At 35.6% G+C, this 15,298-nt stretch overlaps 2 protein-coding genes across 2 annotated transcripts in view; both read right to left on the bottom strand.

Moving 5' to 3' along the window:
• The window catches only part of LOC140045242 (splicing factor 3B subunit 4-like), a 75,459-nt gene that overhangs the window by 5,523 nt on the left and 54,638 nt on the right, over positions 1-15,298 (bottom strand). The gene's annotated exons all lie outside the window — the stretch shown is intronic.
• LOC140045240 (uncharacterized) overlaps positions 1-15,298 on the bottom strand; it is a 65,782-nt gene that overhangs the window by 3,837 nt on the left and 46,647 nt on the right. The window contains exons 4-11 of the mRNA XM_072090068.1: positions 13,983-14,094; positions 13,356-13,444; positions 12,190-12,344; positions 11,904-12,029; positions 10,918-11,154; positions 10,156-10,295; positions 9,563-9,904; positions 51-9,195 (exon numbers count right to left, since the gene is read on the bottom strand). Coding sequence (XP_071946169.1) covers positions 51-9,195; positions 9,563-9,904; positions 10,156-10,295; positions 10,918-11,154; positions 11,904-12,029; positions 12,190-12,344; positions 13,356-13,444; positions 13,983-14,094 — 10,346 coding nt within the window. The remainder of the gene's footprint in view (positions 1-50; positions 9,196-9,562; positions 9,905-10,155; positions 10,296-10,917; positions 11,155-11,903; positions 12,030-12,189; positions 12,345-13,355; positions 13,445-13,982; positions 14,095-15,298) is intronic.

The raw sequence follows: 15,298 nt of genomic DNA, 5'->3' as shown, positions 1-15,298 counted from the left end.
CTACTGATTCTTTATACTACCGTTGGGGTAAGAACAGAAGGTCAACTCACCAAAATTATGTTTCCAAGATGATCTTGTTTTCTCTGCATAGGTGATGAAGCCGGCGGTGGTGGTATCCTGTTGTGAACTGGATGTGGACCAGTTGAGTCCATACCTGGTGGTGGAATCCTCCTAGCTTGTGAATGAGGATCGTTGGGATGCCCTTCACCGGGATGGTAACCAGCAGGAATCTTATACATGTCTGTAGTGTTCAACATAACTTGTTGTTCTGTGACTTTTGGCGTGCTCAGGTGTGGCTCTGTTATCACAGGCGGCATATGGTGTATCCTTGGTGAATATCCAATTGCACCAATTCTTGTTAGTGGCATGCCTGGCACGGTGATATGACCAGCTTTGTTGGTTGGATCATCATCTTTCTTCTCAGTCAATGAAACAGGTGGTGTGCCTCTTTTATGTGTTAACTGTGAATTCGGAGAAATTATTTTTGGTGAAAGTCCTGGAGAGGACACTGGTGGAATTGGCATTCGAGGTGATGGTATGTTTCCGACAGGAGATGAAAGTGGCAGATGTTCAACACCTGTGTATAATCGGTATGGGAAAATTCCAGGTGGTACCATTTGCTGTGGAAAACCAGGTGTTAATGGCCTTATAGACACACTATCTGTTGGTGGAATATAGTATAGAGGTCCTCCAACTACATGAACGTTAGGATGTGGTGCTCTACCAGGCGGAGCTACTTGGTGAGGTTCTTTCCTTTCCTGAGATACATAGTCATTATTTGCTTGGATTACTCCGTGGTGAGCTTCATTCTTTGCTCTTACATCCGATGCTGATGTTGACAATGCATAGCCAGGTACATACTGCATCTGTGACGTGACAACTTTAGTATTCTCTCGACCCTTAGTCGGATTTGCTGCTGAAGTTGTCAGCATTAACCTCTCACGTAGAACACTAGCTGCAGCATAAGTTGTAGCTGTCACTGATGTTGGAACAGAAAATGATTGCAATTGAGCAGTCAAATTTGCGAGTCCTGTCTGGTATATTCGGGGTTGTTCGGTAACAAAACCCACTTTCTCTGCTGGTTCAACTACACCTGGTGCTGGACTTAAATGTGTTGGTTTGATAGTCTGCTGAGGGTGCTGGGGAACATGGACCTGTAGTGGTATTCCTAGTTGTACTGGTGGTCTTGTTAAAGCAATTTGTGGTTGATGTTGCATGGTTTCTGCTTTTGTTGGCAATGAATCTTGCGTTTGTTGTTCCTGTTGCTGCTGCTGTTGTTGTTGCTGCTGCAGGTGATGCAGTTGTTGCTGTAGCAACTGCTGCTGTTGATGCTGTTGTATCAGCTTTTGAGCAGTCTCATCTTTTTTACGTTGCCTGCCTCTAGTTTTCTTAGGTGGTGGTCCTTGCTGTGCTGGAGTCAAAGCGATATTTGTGCCCATTTCTTGAGACTTACTGTTTTGGAAACTAATGTTACCAGGTAAAACAGGACAAACCATTGCAGGTTGTGTTGGAACCGGAGTTACTATAGGTGCTGAAATCAGTTGAGCTGTGAGCAGGTTTTCTTGGGTGTTTGTTTTAGATGGGATAGTGACTTGTGGTGCAGGAACAGCTGAAGAAGTCAATTGAATTGTTGGAATTTGAGAAGTAATGGCTTGAGTTGGTCCTGGAACAAGTCCTTGTGACAGTGTTGTTGGAATTGTCGGCGCCATTGAAGCTGCAAGTGATGGGTTAAGTATATATGGTACAGCAGGATTAGAAACCATTGGTACTCGTGCTCCAGAAGGTAATGATGACAATTTTTTTCCACTATCAAAGGAAATTGCATTTTGGTTTGCTTCTCTTTGAAGCAACTTTGCTACTGTGTCAGGTTTTGGTGATGCAGGTAGAGGTTCAGATAATGGTTCAGCTAGTAGTTCATCCTTTGCCTTTAGATCTTTTCCTTTAAGAGAAGCACTACGACTTCTACTAGCACGCCCAGTTGGACGTCTTGTCGGTGTCTTGGGCTTGCGTGTTGCTTTGCTTGGAGAACTTTTCTCTTTTTCCTCAGCTGGACTTCCTTTAAACTCATAAGGATCCTCTGGAACTTTGTTTTCAGAATTTACAGTTTCAGTCAATTTTGGTTCAGAATCTATTGCAGCCTCGGTTTGTTTCTTTGAATTGTTGTATTTTCCTTGCCTTCCTTTTCGTTGATAACTTGTGTCTTCTTCATTAAAATCATAAGGATCAATACTCCTCCTAGCAGAACTCCTAACATTTGGTTTAGTCTCTTTAACCTCTGTATCAATTGTTAAATTGTTGTCATGAGTATCTTGCAAAGAGGTATCTACTGCCACATGTTTGTTTTCTGTAGCTGGTTCAGCAGGAGGAGGAAGACTGCCTGGTGTTGGTAGTGCATCAACACTGATTCCTGCAGGTGCTGCAATTAATGGGTTTTCAATAATGGCAATTGGTTTCTCTTGCATCAGTTCCATTATAGTAGGCTTTGATTTACTTCCTCTGCCACCTTTTCCACGAGTTCTCTTTTTTGGTTTTTCCTCAGGAACATCAACTTTGATTGGCACGTTCACTGGTTCTGGTAATTCTTCCACAATAGGGGGTTCAACTCTTTCTGGCTTTGCTTCAATAGATTGTTCAATTGGAATTATTTCTGATGCATCTTGTGTTTCACTTGGAGCTGTAAATGATGGTTCTTGGTAGTCCATTTCAATCTCCATCCATTTCACTGCATCTAATACCTCCTCCTTTGCTTCTTCTTTAGCAGCAAGTGTTTCATTCTCTTTAAGTTTTGAGTCAACCATACCAGAAGTGTCTACACTAGATGGTTCTTGAATTGTTTGAATCGTGTCTGGAAAATTTTCAATCAATCTTGTGGCTAATTCAACAGAGTTGACATCAGTAGAAATCGCACTAGATGATTCTGCTACAACATTATCTACATTTTCCTTTGTATTTGATTCTTCTTCAAACAAATTTGGCTGTTGGATTTCAAGAACAGCAGGTAGTTCCTCTTGACAAGGTTGTTCTGAAGCAGCTTCTACTGCTTTTTTCTCAGCTTGTGATTTCTTTGGCTTTCTCCCGGATTTAGATTTCTTTTTAGGTTTACTTTTACCTCTCACTGCATCCTCTCTAGCGGGCTCACTGTCAGTTTCCTGAGCAGATTTAATCACTGGTTCTGTAACACTAGTTTTTGTGTCTTGTGCTTCTATCGATTCAAAATTTGAATAAACATTGTTAGGTTCAGATTTTGGAGTTGTTTCTTCTACGATTGTGAGATCGCCGGTTCCTTTTAAGTCACATTCTGCATACAGACCACTATCTGGCAATTCAGGTTTCTCATCAGTTTCAATAAACAGTCGATCCTTATCATCGAAAGGTTTTTCATCTGATTGGAATAATTGCTCTTCTTCTTTTAATTCAATTCTTTCATCCTCTAATGGATCATGATGTTCTTCTTCTTGAATTATATGTTCGCCGTGAGGGAGATCTTCAGCAATGTTCAATTCATCATCAATTGAAAGTGGTTTTAAATCTTCTAATGATTCATCAATATCAAAATCTTTACATTCAGTTTCTTCTAATTTAAGCTTCTTCTTTTCTTTCTTCTTTTGTTTTTTCTTTTCTTTAACTGGTTGTTCTTCTACCTGCTGTTCCTCATCATCTTTCAATGGTTCAGGCTCAGACAGAGACACATTTGGAGTTTTAGGACACTCAATCTTATCAATTAGTTCCTCATCAATTTTTAAGTTTGATTCATTCTCATCATCAATAGACATAATCAAACGGTCTGAGTCTTCAAACTCATTTGCTTCTACATCACTGATAAAGTCCCTTTTATTTGGAATTTCTTCAGCAATGGGCTCTTGCTCATTTAGTTCCACTGGCTTACTCTCTTCAGTTGGTGTAGATTTCTTCTTCAATTTCTTTGATTTCTTTGAATGCTTGTTGTCAATTGGTTCGGTAATTATTTTGTCTTTCTTAGCTTTCTTTACCTTTTTCTTTGTCTTCTCTTTGTCTAATTTCTTACTTTTTAGATTGGTTTCATTTTCTGAAACACCTGTATCAATATCTGATAGATGATCATCAATATTTTCTGTAACTACTTTTTCTTTATCAGAATCATCTTTTACTTCTTTCTCTTCTAACAGTTGATGGACAACTGACTCTTTCTCTTGTTTTGATTTTTTCTTCTCATCTTTCTTTTTGCTTTCTTTTGCATCATCCTTATTTCTAAAAGTATTCTTTATTGGCTTTTCCGATGTCATTTCCAAATCTACCTTCTTCTTCTTTTGTGGTTCCTTTTTGTTATCCTTTTCTTGGATTTCTTTAGATTTGACACCCTTAGGTTTAACATCCAATAAGTATTCCTTGTCTTTTACTTGCTTCTTTTTTACTACTTTTGTCTTCTTTGGAGGAGGTTCCTGAACTGGTGGAATTTCTTCATCTGAATCTGATGAGTCATATATGACTGTTCTTCCTTCTCTCTTAGTTTTCGGAGTTAAAATGTCTCTAATTTCAGAGTCCGAATCACTATCATCTGAATCAGAATAGATGTCGGAAACCTGAAGAATCTTTTTCTTAACCTCTGGAACTGGTGGTTTCTTTTCCTTTGGTTTTATTACTTTATTGGTTGAGTTCTTTATTTTCTTGGATTTCAAATCATCCTTTATATTTCGTTCTTCTTTCACTTTACATTCAACTTTGACCTTTGTGTCTTCCTTCACCTTTGACTCTTGATGTTTTACTTTTCCTTCCTCTTTCTTAAATTCATCTTTTACTTTCCTATCTCCTGGTTTCTTTGATTTTCCACTTAAATGTTTTAATGCTTTTGTAAGCTTAACCTCCTCTTCAACCTTTTTCTTAACTGGTTTTGTTTCTTTTTCTAAATGTGGCTTTTCGTCAGGATCTTCTACTTTCTCTTTCTTTATCTTTTCCTTGATATCTTTCTTTTTTCCTTTAGATGGAGCCAACTTGGTTTTATTGTCTTTTTCTTTTATCTCAGGTTTCTTAGCGTCATCTTTCTTTTTATCTAATGATACACTACTTAATTCTTTCTTTTCCTGCTTGGTAACATATTCTTTACTTGCATCCTTATTATGCTTTGCTACTTTAGTCTCTGTTTCACTTACTGATTTCTTTTCTTTTAGAGTTTTATTTGTGTTATTAGACTTATTATTAGATTCTTTAGTAACTGTACTAGATTTTCCAGTATCTTTAGCAGATTGTTTAATAGAATCTTTAGTCAATGTCTTTGAAGTGTCTTTATTTGAAACTGTTGTTTTTGTTCCCTCTTTAGCAGTAGAAACATTCTTGTTATTGTCTTTAACATCTTTCATGTTAGTTGCTTTAGTAGATTCTTTTATCGATGGTTTAGATTCTTTAGAAAATTGTTTACTTGATAAATCTTTAGCAACTGTGTTTGATTTATCTTTTCCAATAGTACTTAGTTTGCTTTGTTCTTTTGTAGTAATGCTCGACTTGTCCTTATTTATTTTTACGCCAGATTTCTTTACACTTCCAATTGGTTTATCAATCTTACTGTCCGGATTGGTTATTTTATTGGACTTCTTCGCAACTGGTTTTCCAGTGGTTGATATTTTACTTTGGGTTTTCATTGACAGACTGGCTTTAGAATTAGAATTTGCTGCTTTTCCTATTGGACTCGGTGACCTTTTTCTTTTTAGAGATTGATCTTTTGGTTTCTTAACTGGTACTTCAGGTGGTGGATCAGTTTTGCTATCAGTGGATTTCGAGGAAACTGGACCAGATGGCACAGAATAATCAGTTTTGTCTTTCTTAAGGATAGATTTCAATGGTACAGACTCTGGACTTGTTGTCACAACAGGCGGTGATTGAGCACTTTCATTGGGTAACTTGGCCATTGTTGTATCTGGCTTAATTTCCTTTGGAGATGGCAACTCATTCTCCTCTTTTCCTGGTAAAGATGGACCACTGATACACGAAGTTGTAATTTCTTTCTTAATTTCTTCTTTCACAACATTTGGTATGTTACTTAAACTCTTCTTAAACACATCATCAGAAGCAGGTTCCTGTTTAATTTGTGGTGTCTCCATCTCTTTTGTTGGTTTCGGCAACACAGAATCAAAAGAAGTTGCTGATGGAGTTGGTTCGGCTGTTTCAGACTTCTGATTAGGAACAGCAGCAGATATTCTTACAAAATCTCTGTGATCTTTCAGTTGTGGTCTTTCCTCAACGGTATGAACCTTTACAGGTGTGTAAGGAGCAACTGGTTTTCCTGATAAGACATTACTGTCTTCAGTTTGTGAGTCCGACAAAATCACTGGTTTTTCTTTAGACTGAACCATGTTATAATTGTTGATAGTTCCTTTTAAAGGTCTCGGATCATGTAAATTGTTCGGTAGAGAGTCACGTTGTAAAGGCACACTGCTAGTGACAGAATAAACAGATGAAGTTAAGTTCGAAGAGGCATGTGGTAACAGCCCTTTAGGATTATAGGACACATTCTGATGATGGATTCGTCTTCCTAAAGGGTCTAAACCTGTATAAAACCCTGTCGGCGACTTCTCTCCTACCGGTAGAGAAGGTCTGCGATTGAATCTCTGTGTGCTATGTGCTAGCCGAGCTGAATCTTGATCAAAGATACTAATTCTGCGACCCCTAGCTTCTCCATCCTCTTTAACAGGTGTTGTCTCTATTGTGGATGTCTTTGCAATTTCTGTAGGTGTAGAATTTGTTACAGTTGTGGTAGACATTATTGAAATAGCTGTGGTAGTCGTCACAACTGACGTTGACACTTCAGTTGATGGTACAGCTGATTTCTTTCTAATTCGATAACCTTTCTCTGCCATCATCCTAGTAGACAATGGCTCTGTTTTGTTCTCACCAGACAATGATGGAACAGAAGTTCGTAAAGAATTCGGTAAAGTAAATGTGCTAAGTTTAGCTTCAAATGATGTTGGTTGCAAGAATGCATTGTCCATTGTTTTGTCCTGAACATCAGGAATTCTAGAGAAGCCAAACTTAGCATGGGCTGAATGAATTGAATCAGTCAGACCAGTAATTGACAAAGGAGAGCATAAGCTCTCTTTTTGTGCTGTGTGACTTGTATTATGGTGGAATTCTGTTGCAAACTGATGAGTTCGTCTCATTTGGTCCCTCTGAATATCTTGTGAAGACACTGCAGGAAGTATTAAAGGTTCATCATGAACAGGTGTAACCCGTCCTTGTAAATTTGCCATATTGCTATCATTAATTCCTTTATCATAGTTCAATCCTGTTGACATTTCAGAATCTGTTTCAACAGGTTTCATATGCGCAGTAACATTGCTGACTGGTTCATTTCCTGGCCTATGACCTTTGTCTGCCAATGCTTGCTGGGAATTTTGGTCTGCAATTGGACTAATAGGTGTAAGAGCAGTTGGTGACTCAATTTCTGGTACAGTTACACTCAATGGGATGGTAGTTCCTTTTGGTGTAAGTTGAATTTCACGCCGAACCGGCAACCTTTGTTCCCTAGGTTCTAATCTAGGATCAACCGGTCTACCATTGTCTGATTTTACAACATCAACTTTCACAGATACTGGTATATCAGTGGGTTTAGATTCAGGTTCTTCATCTTCACTGCTCCGACGTGGTCGATAACTCCTTTTGTGAAAACTCTCCTCGTTAGGCTGGTAAAATGCATTATCAGATATTCTACGAGGCTTTTTCTTCATATGCTCTACTGGCGAGAGTCGTATCAATGTCCAAACAATATCATCCACAGTATTATTATCCTTAAGAGGGCCAGAGTTAGTTTGTTCCGTGTTAACAGATAACTTGTTTTCTGAGCTTCCATCGTCTTTATTTTGTTGTTGCCGTAATTGTTCCATTTGTTTTCGGTAACTCAGACTATTGTCAATGGCCGGTTTATTGTGATCTGGAATGTTGCTCGACTTCAACGAAATCTTTCGAGTTGATGATCGAGATTGATCAAACAAGTCCCTTTTGATGAAGTGTTCGTCATCAGAACAGGGGCATTCAGGATCACTGCCACTCCCGTTACTTTCACCAAATTCTAACAAATGTGTTAACATTACTTTATCTTCAAAAGGAAACTTTGTAGTCTTTGAATGTTTTTCTCTCGGAGATTTACTTTCCGTTTTTGATGATTTATAATGTTTGTCAACATGTTTTAACTTTTCATCAATAAGAATGTTTCTTTGTTTCATGATGTTATTATCCTCTTTCACGATGTCAATGTCTTCAAGTCCCATTTCAACTGGATCCACATCATCAGTTCGTAAACTCCTCATGAATTTATTCACAAGTTCCTTTTTATTTGGTTTCTCTGATAAAATTTCCTCACGTTTTGTATTTTGAAGACGATATTTCTCCGTTACCAATCTCTTATCGTAGAGAACGGACTTAATTTTAATTGGAATGTTATGATCCCCAGAAGTTGGTCTGTTAACTGCTGATTTCGCTATGTTCATGCTAATAATATTAGTCCTTAATGCATTTTCATTGTCTTTAAATGTTTTTTCCTCAACAATTCGATCCGAGTGATTCACTAAACGATTAATTCGCGTATCATCCTTTTTTAGCAGTTTGGTATCATTGTTTTTATCTGAATCAAGTTTTCGACGTTTCAACTGATTTTCATTGTCCAATTTCTTTAGTGATCTGTCAGAATCGTAACCACCCTCGTTTAATAAACTACTTTCTATCGAATCGTTCTTTAACATTTCTTGTACACGCTTAGATCGAATTTCTTCATATTCCTTTCTTTTCATATTTGCTCGCACAGTTTCCTCAATAGCATCTTTTAATCTACCTGTTCGTAATTTTTCAGGTTTCAAGTCTTTGTATTTAGAATCCAATACAGATTGCAGTCCGCTCTTTTTACGATATTTATCATTAAAAACTGAGTCCTCAAAATCTTTATCTTTCTTCCGGTATATTCCACGTTTTGAAATAGCACTATCGGAATCAATAACTGATCGTTCAATACTATCCAATTGATATTTCTTTTTATTGATTATGCTTCCAATTGGGGAAAGAGACCGGCTTCTTGATTTTCTTTGAACAGAAACTGTACTGCGTGGTGCACGTTTTGAATCGCAAAATTCAGGTGAATTGCTTCGGCTACGATAGTCTTGTAGACTATTATCAGAAGAATGTAAATCCCGAGAGTCTACACTAACACTTCTTCGTTTACGACTTCTATCAAATGATCTGTAAGAATGAAAGAAAGATCTGAATGTAAGGACTTTATATTCTACAGAAGGAATCGAGAAAGACAGAATAGTAGCACTCTACAAATCATACTATATGTTTTAACTTCCTTTAAAACTTGGATAATTATATCTAGATTTGTGAGGATTTGGAATTTAAAAGTATGTAATATTGTTAAAATTATTTTGAACAGATCAAATTTGAAAAAGATGAAACACATTTTTACTGAATGGATGTTATTATAAAGTTTAGGGTTTCTTGAAAATATAAATTTCAGAGATTTATTTTTATTGACTTTCTAGATTTGATCTCAACATTGTTGAGACTCATTTTGTGGTAAGACCTCACAAATATGTTTTGACCTTACCTATCTTTAGATGACCTCTTTGGCGTGCCATCCTTGTACTGTTGTTCGTGTCTTTCACGCTGATGATGCCCGTAATCCCTCAGTTCTTTCTCATACGAGTCATCCGGGTCATAACTACCACTTCCTGAATTGTAGTCATCAGGAAAACTCCCCTGTTTGTTAAAGAAGGTTCCAGCTGTCGATCCAGTACCATTTCCATTGCCACTTCCAGAGTAGGTCGTTGAGAAGTGACCACCTTCTTCCAAAGATCCACTTCTTGAATTACTTCCGAAGTAACTGTTTGACCGACTTCCTCGTCGACCCTCAAACTGACCAGACGTGCTGCCGCTTCCACGAAATTCACTATAAAAGTAACATCTCTGTTTTTAGATTGAATAGTCTTTTTTAACAAGCACATGTGTGACATATATGCAAGCAGTATTATGTCTAGCAATGTTAAACACAAGTATTGTGGCTTCTGACAGCAACAGCCATCCCATATTAGATATTATAGTTCATTGAAATAACTGTGTATAACATAGCTAGACGTGACACAATACAAGATTTTTTTTTTGTGGATAAAATTATGTTCTGTAAAATAATCGAATTGGTACCTTGTTGTTGTTTCTCTGTTCAAGAATCTTGTGTAGGAACCAGTAGGTGATGTCTCTCGACTTCTATCAGTAAAATTTGGAACCGTACGCTGGATTTGGTCGTAGAAGAGTTCCTGACATTCTCTACTTGCAAAATCCACCTAAACAAGATTCAGAAACATTAATGTATAGATACTGTAAAAGCAATAATTAAAGATTATGTACAAAATATTTTCTCCAGTTAACGGTGGTATAAATTTATTATTATTATCTTAGGATATTTTATTGATCATTTTTTTTGGTGTAAAACGCTTAGAAACATTGTATTAGGCGCTATAAAAAACTAACATTATTATTATAGTCTGAAACATAATTTACACAAAAGCATCAAATGAGTGAAATGATAGTTGTGCAACATAAAGCGTGGTTCCCACTAGCAACGCAACACAAGGAAGTAACGCAACGCAAGTGAATCGACCAATCACAAGCGATGGCTTATTCGCTTGTGATTGCTAACTGTCTATAACTTCGCTTGTCATTGGTTAAAACGCTTGCGTTACGTTTACGTCCTTGCGTTACGTTTACGTCCTTGCGTTACGTTTACGTCCTTGCGTTACGTTCTAGTGGGAACCAAGCTTTAGTAATAAAAAAATTATAATAACGCAATGAAAACATGTTACCAAATGGAATCGGTTTTATTTTACTATTATGTAGATTTACATTAAGTACAATAAGTCAGATTTAAAGAAATTAATAAATGAAAATCAAATTACAAGCATATACCTTTAATTTTCTTCCAGATATATGTAAGCGACCACTCTTCACGTCAACGACAGCTTTCTGAGCACAGTCCATGTTGTGAAAGTGGACCAAAGCTTTGGGAAACGCCTTCTCAAATGTGACACGAGATACAGAGCCAAACCGGTTGTTGAAAAGTTTATAAAGAAAACTTTCGCTTGTATTATGAGGTAAGTTGTCTAACCAAACACAATTCGTTGCCATGCTCTTTCCAAACCCAAGCTGTAATGTAAAGGTGTAATGTTTATCAAATACGGTTTAGTCTACTAATGTACACATTATTTGAAAAGCTCTGTCTACACTATCAAACTATTTTGACCAAAGAAGTGTGATGTACCCAAATATGGTAGTAATATGACATCATCATATCCATATATGGGCACATCACTTTTTTGTCACATAAAGTTTGTAGACAGAGCTTTAGACAAAATACGTTGTATCCAACTCAGCTCCTTTAATTTGGTGGCATCTCTATACTAAATGGTCAGATGGAGGGGAGATGGAGGTTGTTGCATATGACATTTAGTTAACTGTAATTTGAGACAGTATTAGAAATATCCAAATATTCATACAATACACGCTGCATTTGGCAAGTGGCGATCATTCAAATACAATACGTTTAAGCAGTTGAAAAGTCTTTAATAACCATTTGACTGAGCGGAAGATTTAGACAGTATAACAAATGACCAACAATTTATTTTGTTTTTTATGTTAGTTATTCATTCATATTTCGAAATCTCTGGTCCATAGAAAGTAAAAATTACATATAAATGAAATAAAATAAACAAGGCTAATTACTACTACTCATTTCAGGATGGCATTCCACCTGGAGAGCATCTTTGACTTAACTAAGACATTGCTATTCTAAAGGTTGAAAAAAAGGCCTAAACACACTACAGATTTGAGAAAAGATGGTACAGCCAACAACAAGAGAGTTTGACAACTAACAAATGGTCTCAGTATGGTCATACCTTCACTTTGTTCTTCCCAACAAACTCGCCGTCCATGTTCTTTCTTGCTTTCACAACACTATCGATATCGGAGAATTGAAGAAATGCAAAAGGTTGGGCACCGTGAGGCTTTTTAATCTCAATTTCCTATCAGATAAAGATTAAAAATAAGTGTGACATTTGGAAATAACCATAACATTACCAGATAATTATTATGTATATACAATTACAAAGCCCAGAGATTGCTGGCAGACATAAAAATAGAACAATCGTCATCATTATTTATTTGTTCAATGATTCCACTTACAAGAATATCCCCATACTTTTGGAACGCCTCTGCGAGTTCATCACGTGATACCGTCCTATCTAAATTGCCAATGAAAAGCGTCCGCGTCGCTCGTGGGTGGTACTCATCCATCTCCTTCTCATAGTAACGAATGTCACTCTCATCTACACCAACATCTTTAAGAAAGAAAAGAGAATTTATTAGTCTTTACAGTAAGAGATAGGATATTTTTATATGGGTTAGTTGCTGTTAGTTACCTGAAAACTCTGCAATTTCTTTCTGACTGTTTTACTTTATCTTTAAACTTCGCTTTGTGCTTATTTTATTTGTATTTCCAGCCAATGATTGATACCCACAGCATTGTCATTTTCCCAGTAATTTGTCTTTTGATTGACAAATATAATATTATCTGTTCTCTTTACTATTTAATCTGTTTATTCAATTATTTAGCAAGCTTTTTTGGTGTAATCACACATTGTTTATTGCCGTGATTGACTCATAAACTTCTACATTAAAACAAACTAAAATCCCACGTTACTGCAAAAAGAATGACTGCATTATTAACTGCAATAGAATCATTAAATTCATTTTGTTCTGTACACAGTGTGGTACTTAAAACTGTGTTCATCACAGTTTTCAAGGAAAGTTAAGCTATATAATATGTAAATGATTGAAAGTCACATTGTTTATTTGCAACATTTATATAGTGTTTATCGACATTATTATAATTACTTATTTTTCGACAGTTGAGAAGCAAAACATGAATTGTGGTGCTCACTGCTATACTACTGTAACCATTCGTAATATAAGGTTTATTGTAATTTTAAACCTGGAGCTCACCTTTAATTCTATAAATAACAATTTGATTAAACAACTGTTTGATTTATATTTTTATAATAACATTTTCAGTCACATGGTTTGGTCAGTCTTGAAGATATTCATGCATACAGCACTACACTCTTTTTTTATAGTCAATAGCCTTTATAAATCTCGCTCTTTCTAAAGCTCTGTTTACACTATCAAACTTTATGTGACAACAAATGTGATGTGTCCATATAAGGACATGGTCATGTCATATCACTACCATATTTGGGTATATCAACTACCATATTTGGGCACATCACACTTTTTTGATAATGTAGACAGAGCTTTAGGCCAAGAAAGACATTCAGTCCAGTAGATCTTACCTGGACCATCCCATGCATTTAACCGCATTTCTGATCCAAAGAAAAGTTTTCCTTTTGAGGTCTGCATTGCCTTTTCCATGTCTTCAGATCTTTATAAATAAAAAACAAACAATGGTTATTTTTTTTTTTACAGGCTGGTACCGTGGTTGGTGTGGGTTCATAAGCTGGTCCCATAGCTTCCAATGTCCAACAATAATAATCTAATCTTTGAAAGATAAAGATATATTGTCCCCCTAAAACATTTCCAATTTTTGTGAATAATTAGTGAATAACTTGATTAAAACTGCAAAATGGCCTAAGGTATTTAATGAAGTCTGATTTTATTAATCTTAATTTTTTTTCATGTTATGGAGGACAGTTCTTTACCACTTTAAGTTGACCATATCCATATATTTACCAAATTACTGTACCTATTGTCAGAGTTCACAAAAATGATGAAAATACTTTGTTTATTATTAATTCACTCTTCTGACGAAAATTTAAAATGATCTAGAATGTGGTCATTGGGTAAATTTGAGAGAAATTCTATTTCTGACCCACTGATCAAAGTATCTCATTATCTGCGAAATCTTTTTTTACAACTTTAATCATTTAAAAAAAAAACTGAAATGTTGGAAATGAAAATACCTTTTGAAGAACACAATGCCAAACCTATCGTCCGCACTGCCCTGCACTGTGACCGCTGTAACTTGACCAAACTTTTTAAATTCATGAAATAATCCATCTTTAATACTTGTATCTAAAAAAATAAATAAAATTGATTCAGTTTCATAGCTAGATTATTAATCATTCATTTTATGACATATTTTGTAAAAAGTGTCAAAAAACAATTACAGTATTTTTTCCAACTGAAAATTATAGCAAGTGTGAAGATGAAAATTCATTATTTAATGGAATTAATAATTATTAAAAAGTTTATTTGAAATTTTACAACTTCGAGGAAATGATTAACATAATTCTATGAAAATGTATTTAAAGTTATTTTTCTAAATCAAAAATTCTTTCATTCACTCAGTGGTACTCAACATTTTACCTATTGAATAATAAGATTTTCTCTTTTTTATTTATTCTGCTGGTATAAAACAACTCACAAAAAAAGTTTTAAAATATTGTAAAAATATAAGGATAACATTTTCATGTCTTTTTAAAAAGAAAACAAAAGGTTTAGGAATGTACAGCCAGCAACAAAGAACGTTGTATTATCTCATCAGTAATCAGTAATGGCATCAAATTATTGATCAGATCAGTTTGAATGAATTAATGCATACATCGATTCACCATTATAAATTTAGCTTTGCTAAAGCTCTGTCTACACTATCAAACTAGTTTGACAAAAAGTGTGATGTGCCCAAATATGTTAGTGATATACCCAAATAAGGAAATGATATGATAGCATCATGTTTATGGGTACATCCCATTTATTTTGTCACATAAAGTTTGTTATAGTGTAGACCGAGCTTTAGTTTTTTAAACAATTCCATTTTGTAGAGCTCAAAGCCCTCTAGGCCTAAAGAACACAATTTTGTGGTTTTTAAGGTCAATAGACTATGTCTAGGCTGACCTTAATGTCCTACTGCTAGTTGGTAATAGATTTCTCTTTTGTACAACTTAGTCACTTCCTGTTGTACTTCCCTCTTTGATTATCAAATGTTTAGCTTGCAGACTGTAACAATCACAGCATTTTACAGATTTCTAAATCCAAATATGTCTTTTTTTGTTTAAAATACGTTTTGTTGAATAATACTATTAAAGCTATTGCTTTTAATAAATGAATGGAAATTTGAGTTGTATGGTTTACTAATGGTTGAATCATGTGTGACTTACTATATTCAAACAATGTTCTGCACAGTTTAGGAAGATGATGAATTCTATCTATCAAAATGTACAACAATTCTATTTACTAAAACTAAAGCTCACTATCATCAAACTTTGTGACAAAAAAC

Source organism: Antedon mediterranea, chromosome 3 (genome assembly GCF_964355755.1).
Source record: "Antedon mediterranea chromosome 3, ecAntMedi1.1, whole genome shotgun sequence".
Taxonomy (NCBI): Eukaryota; Metazoa; Echinodermata; class Crinoidea; order Comatulida; family Antedonidae; genus Antedon; species Antedon mediterranea.
Note: the sequence above shows the minus strand (reverse complement) of the source record. Positions and strands in the feature narration are given on the sequence as shown.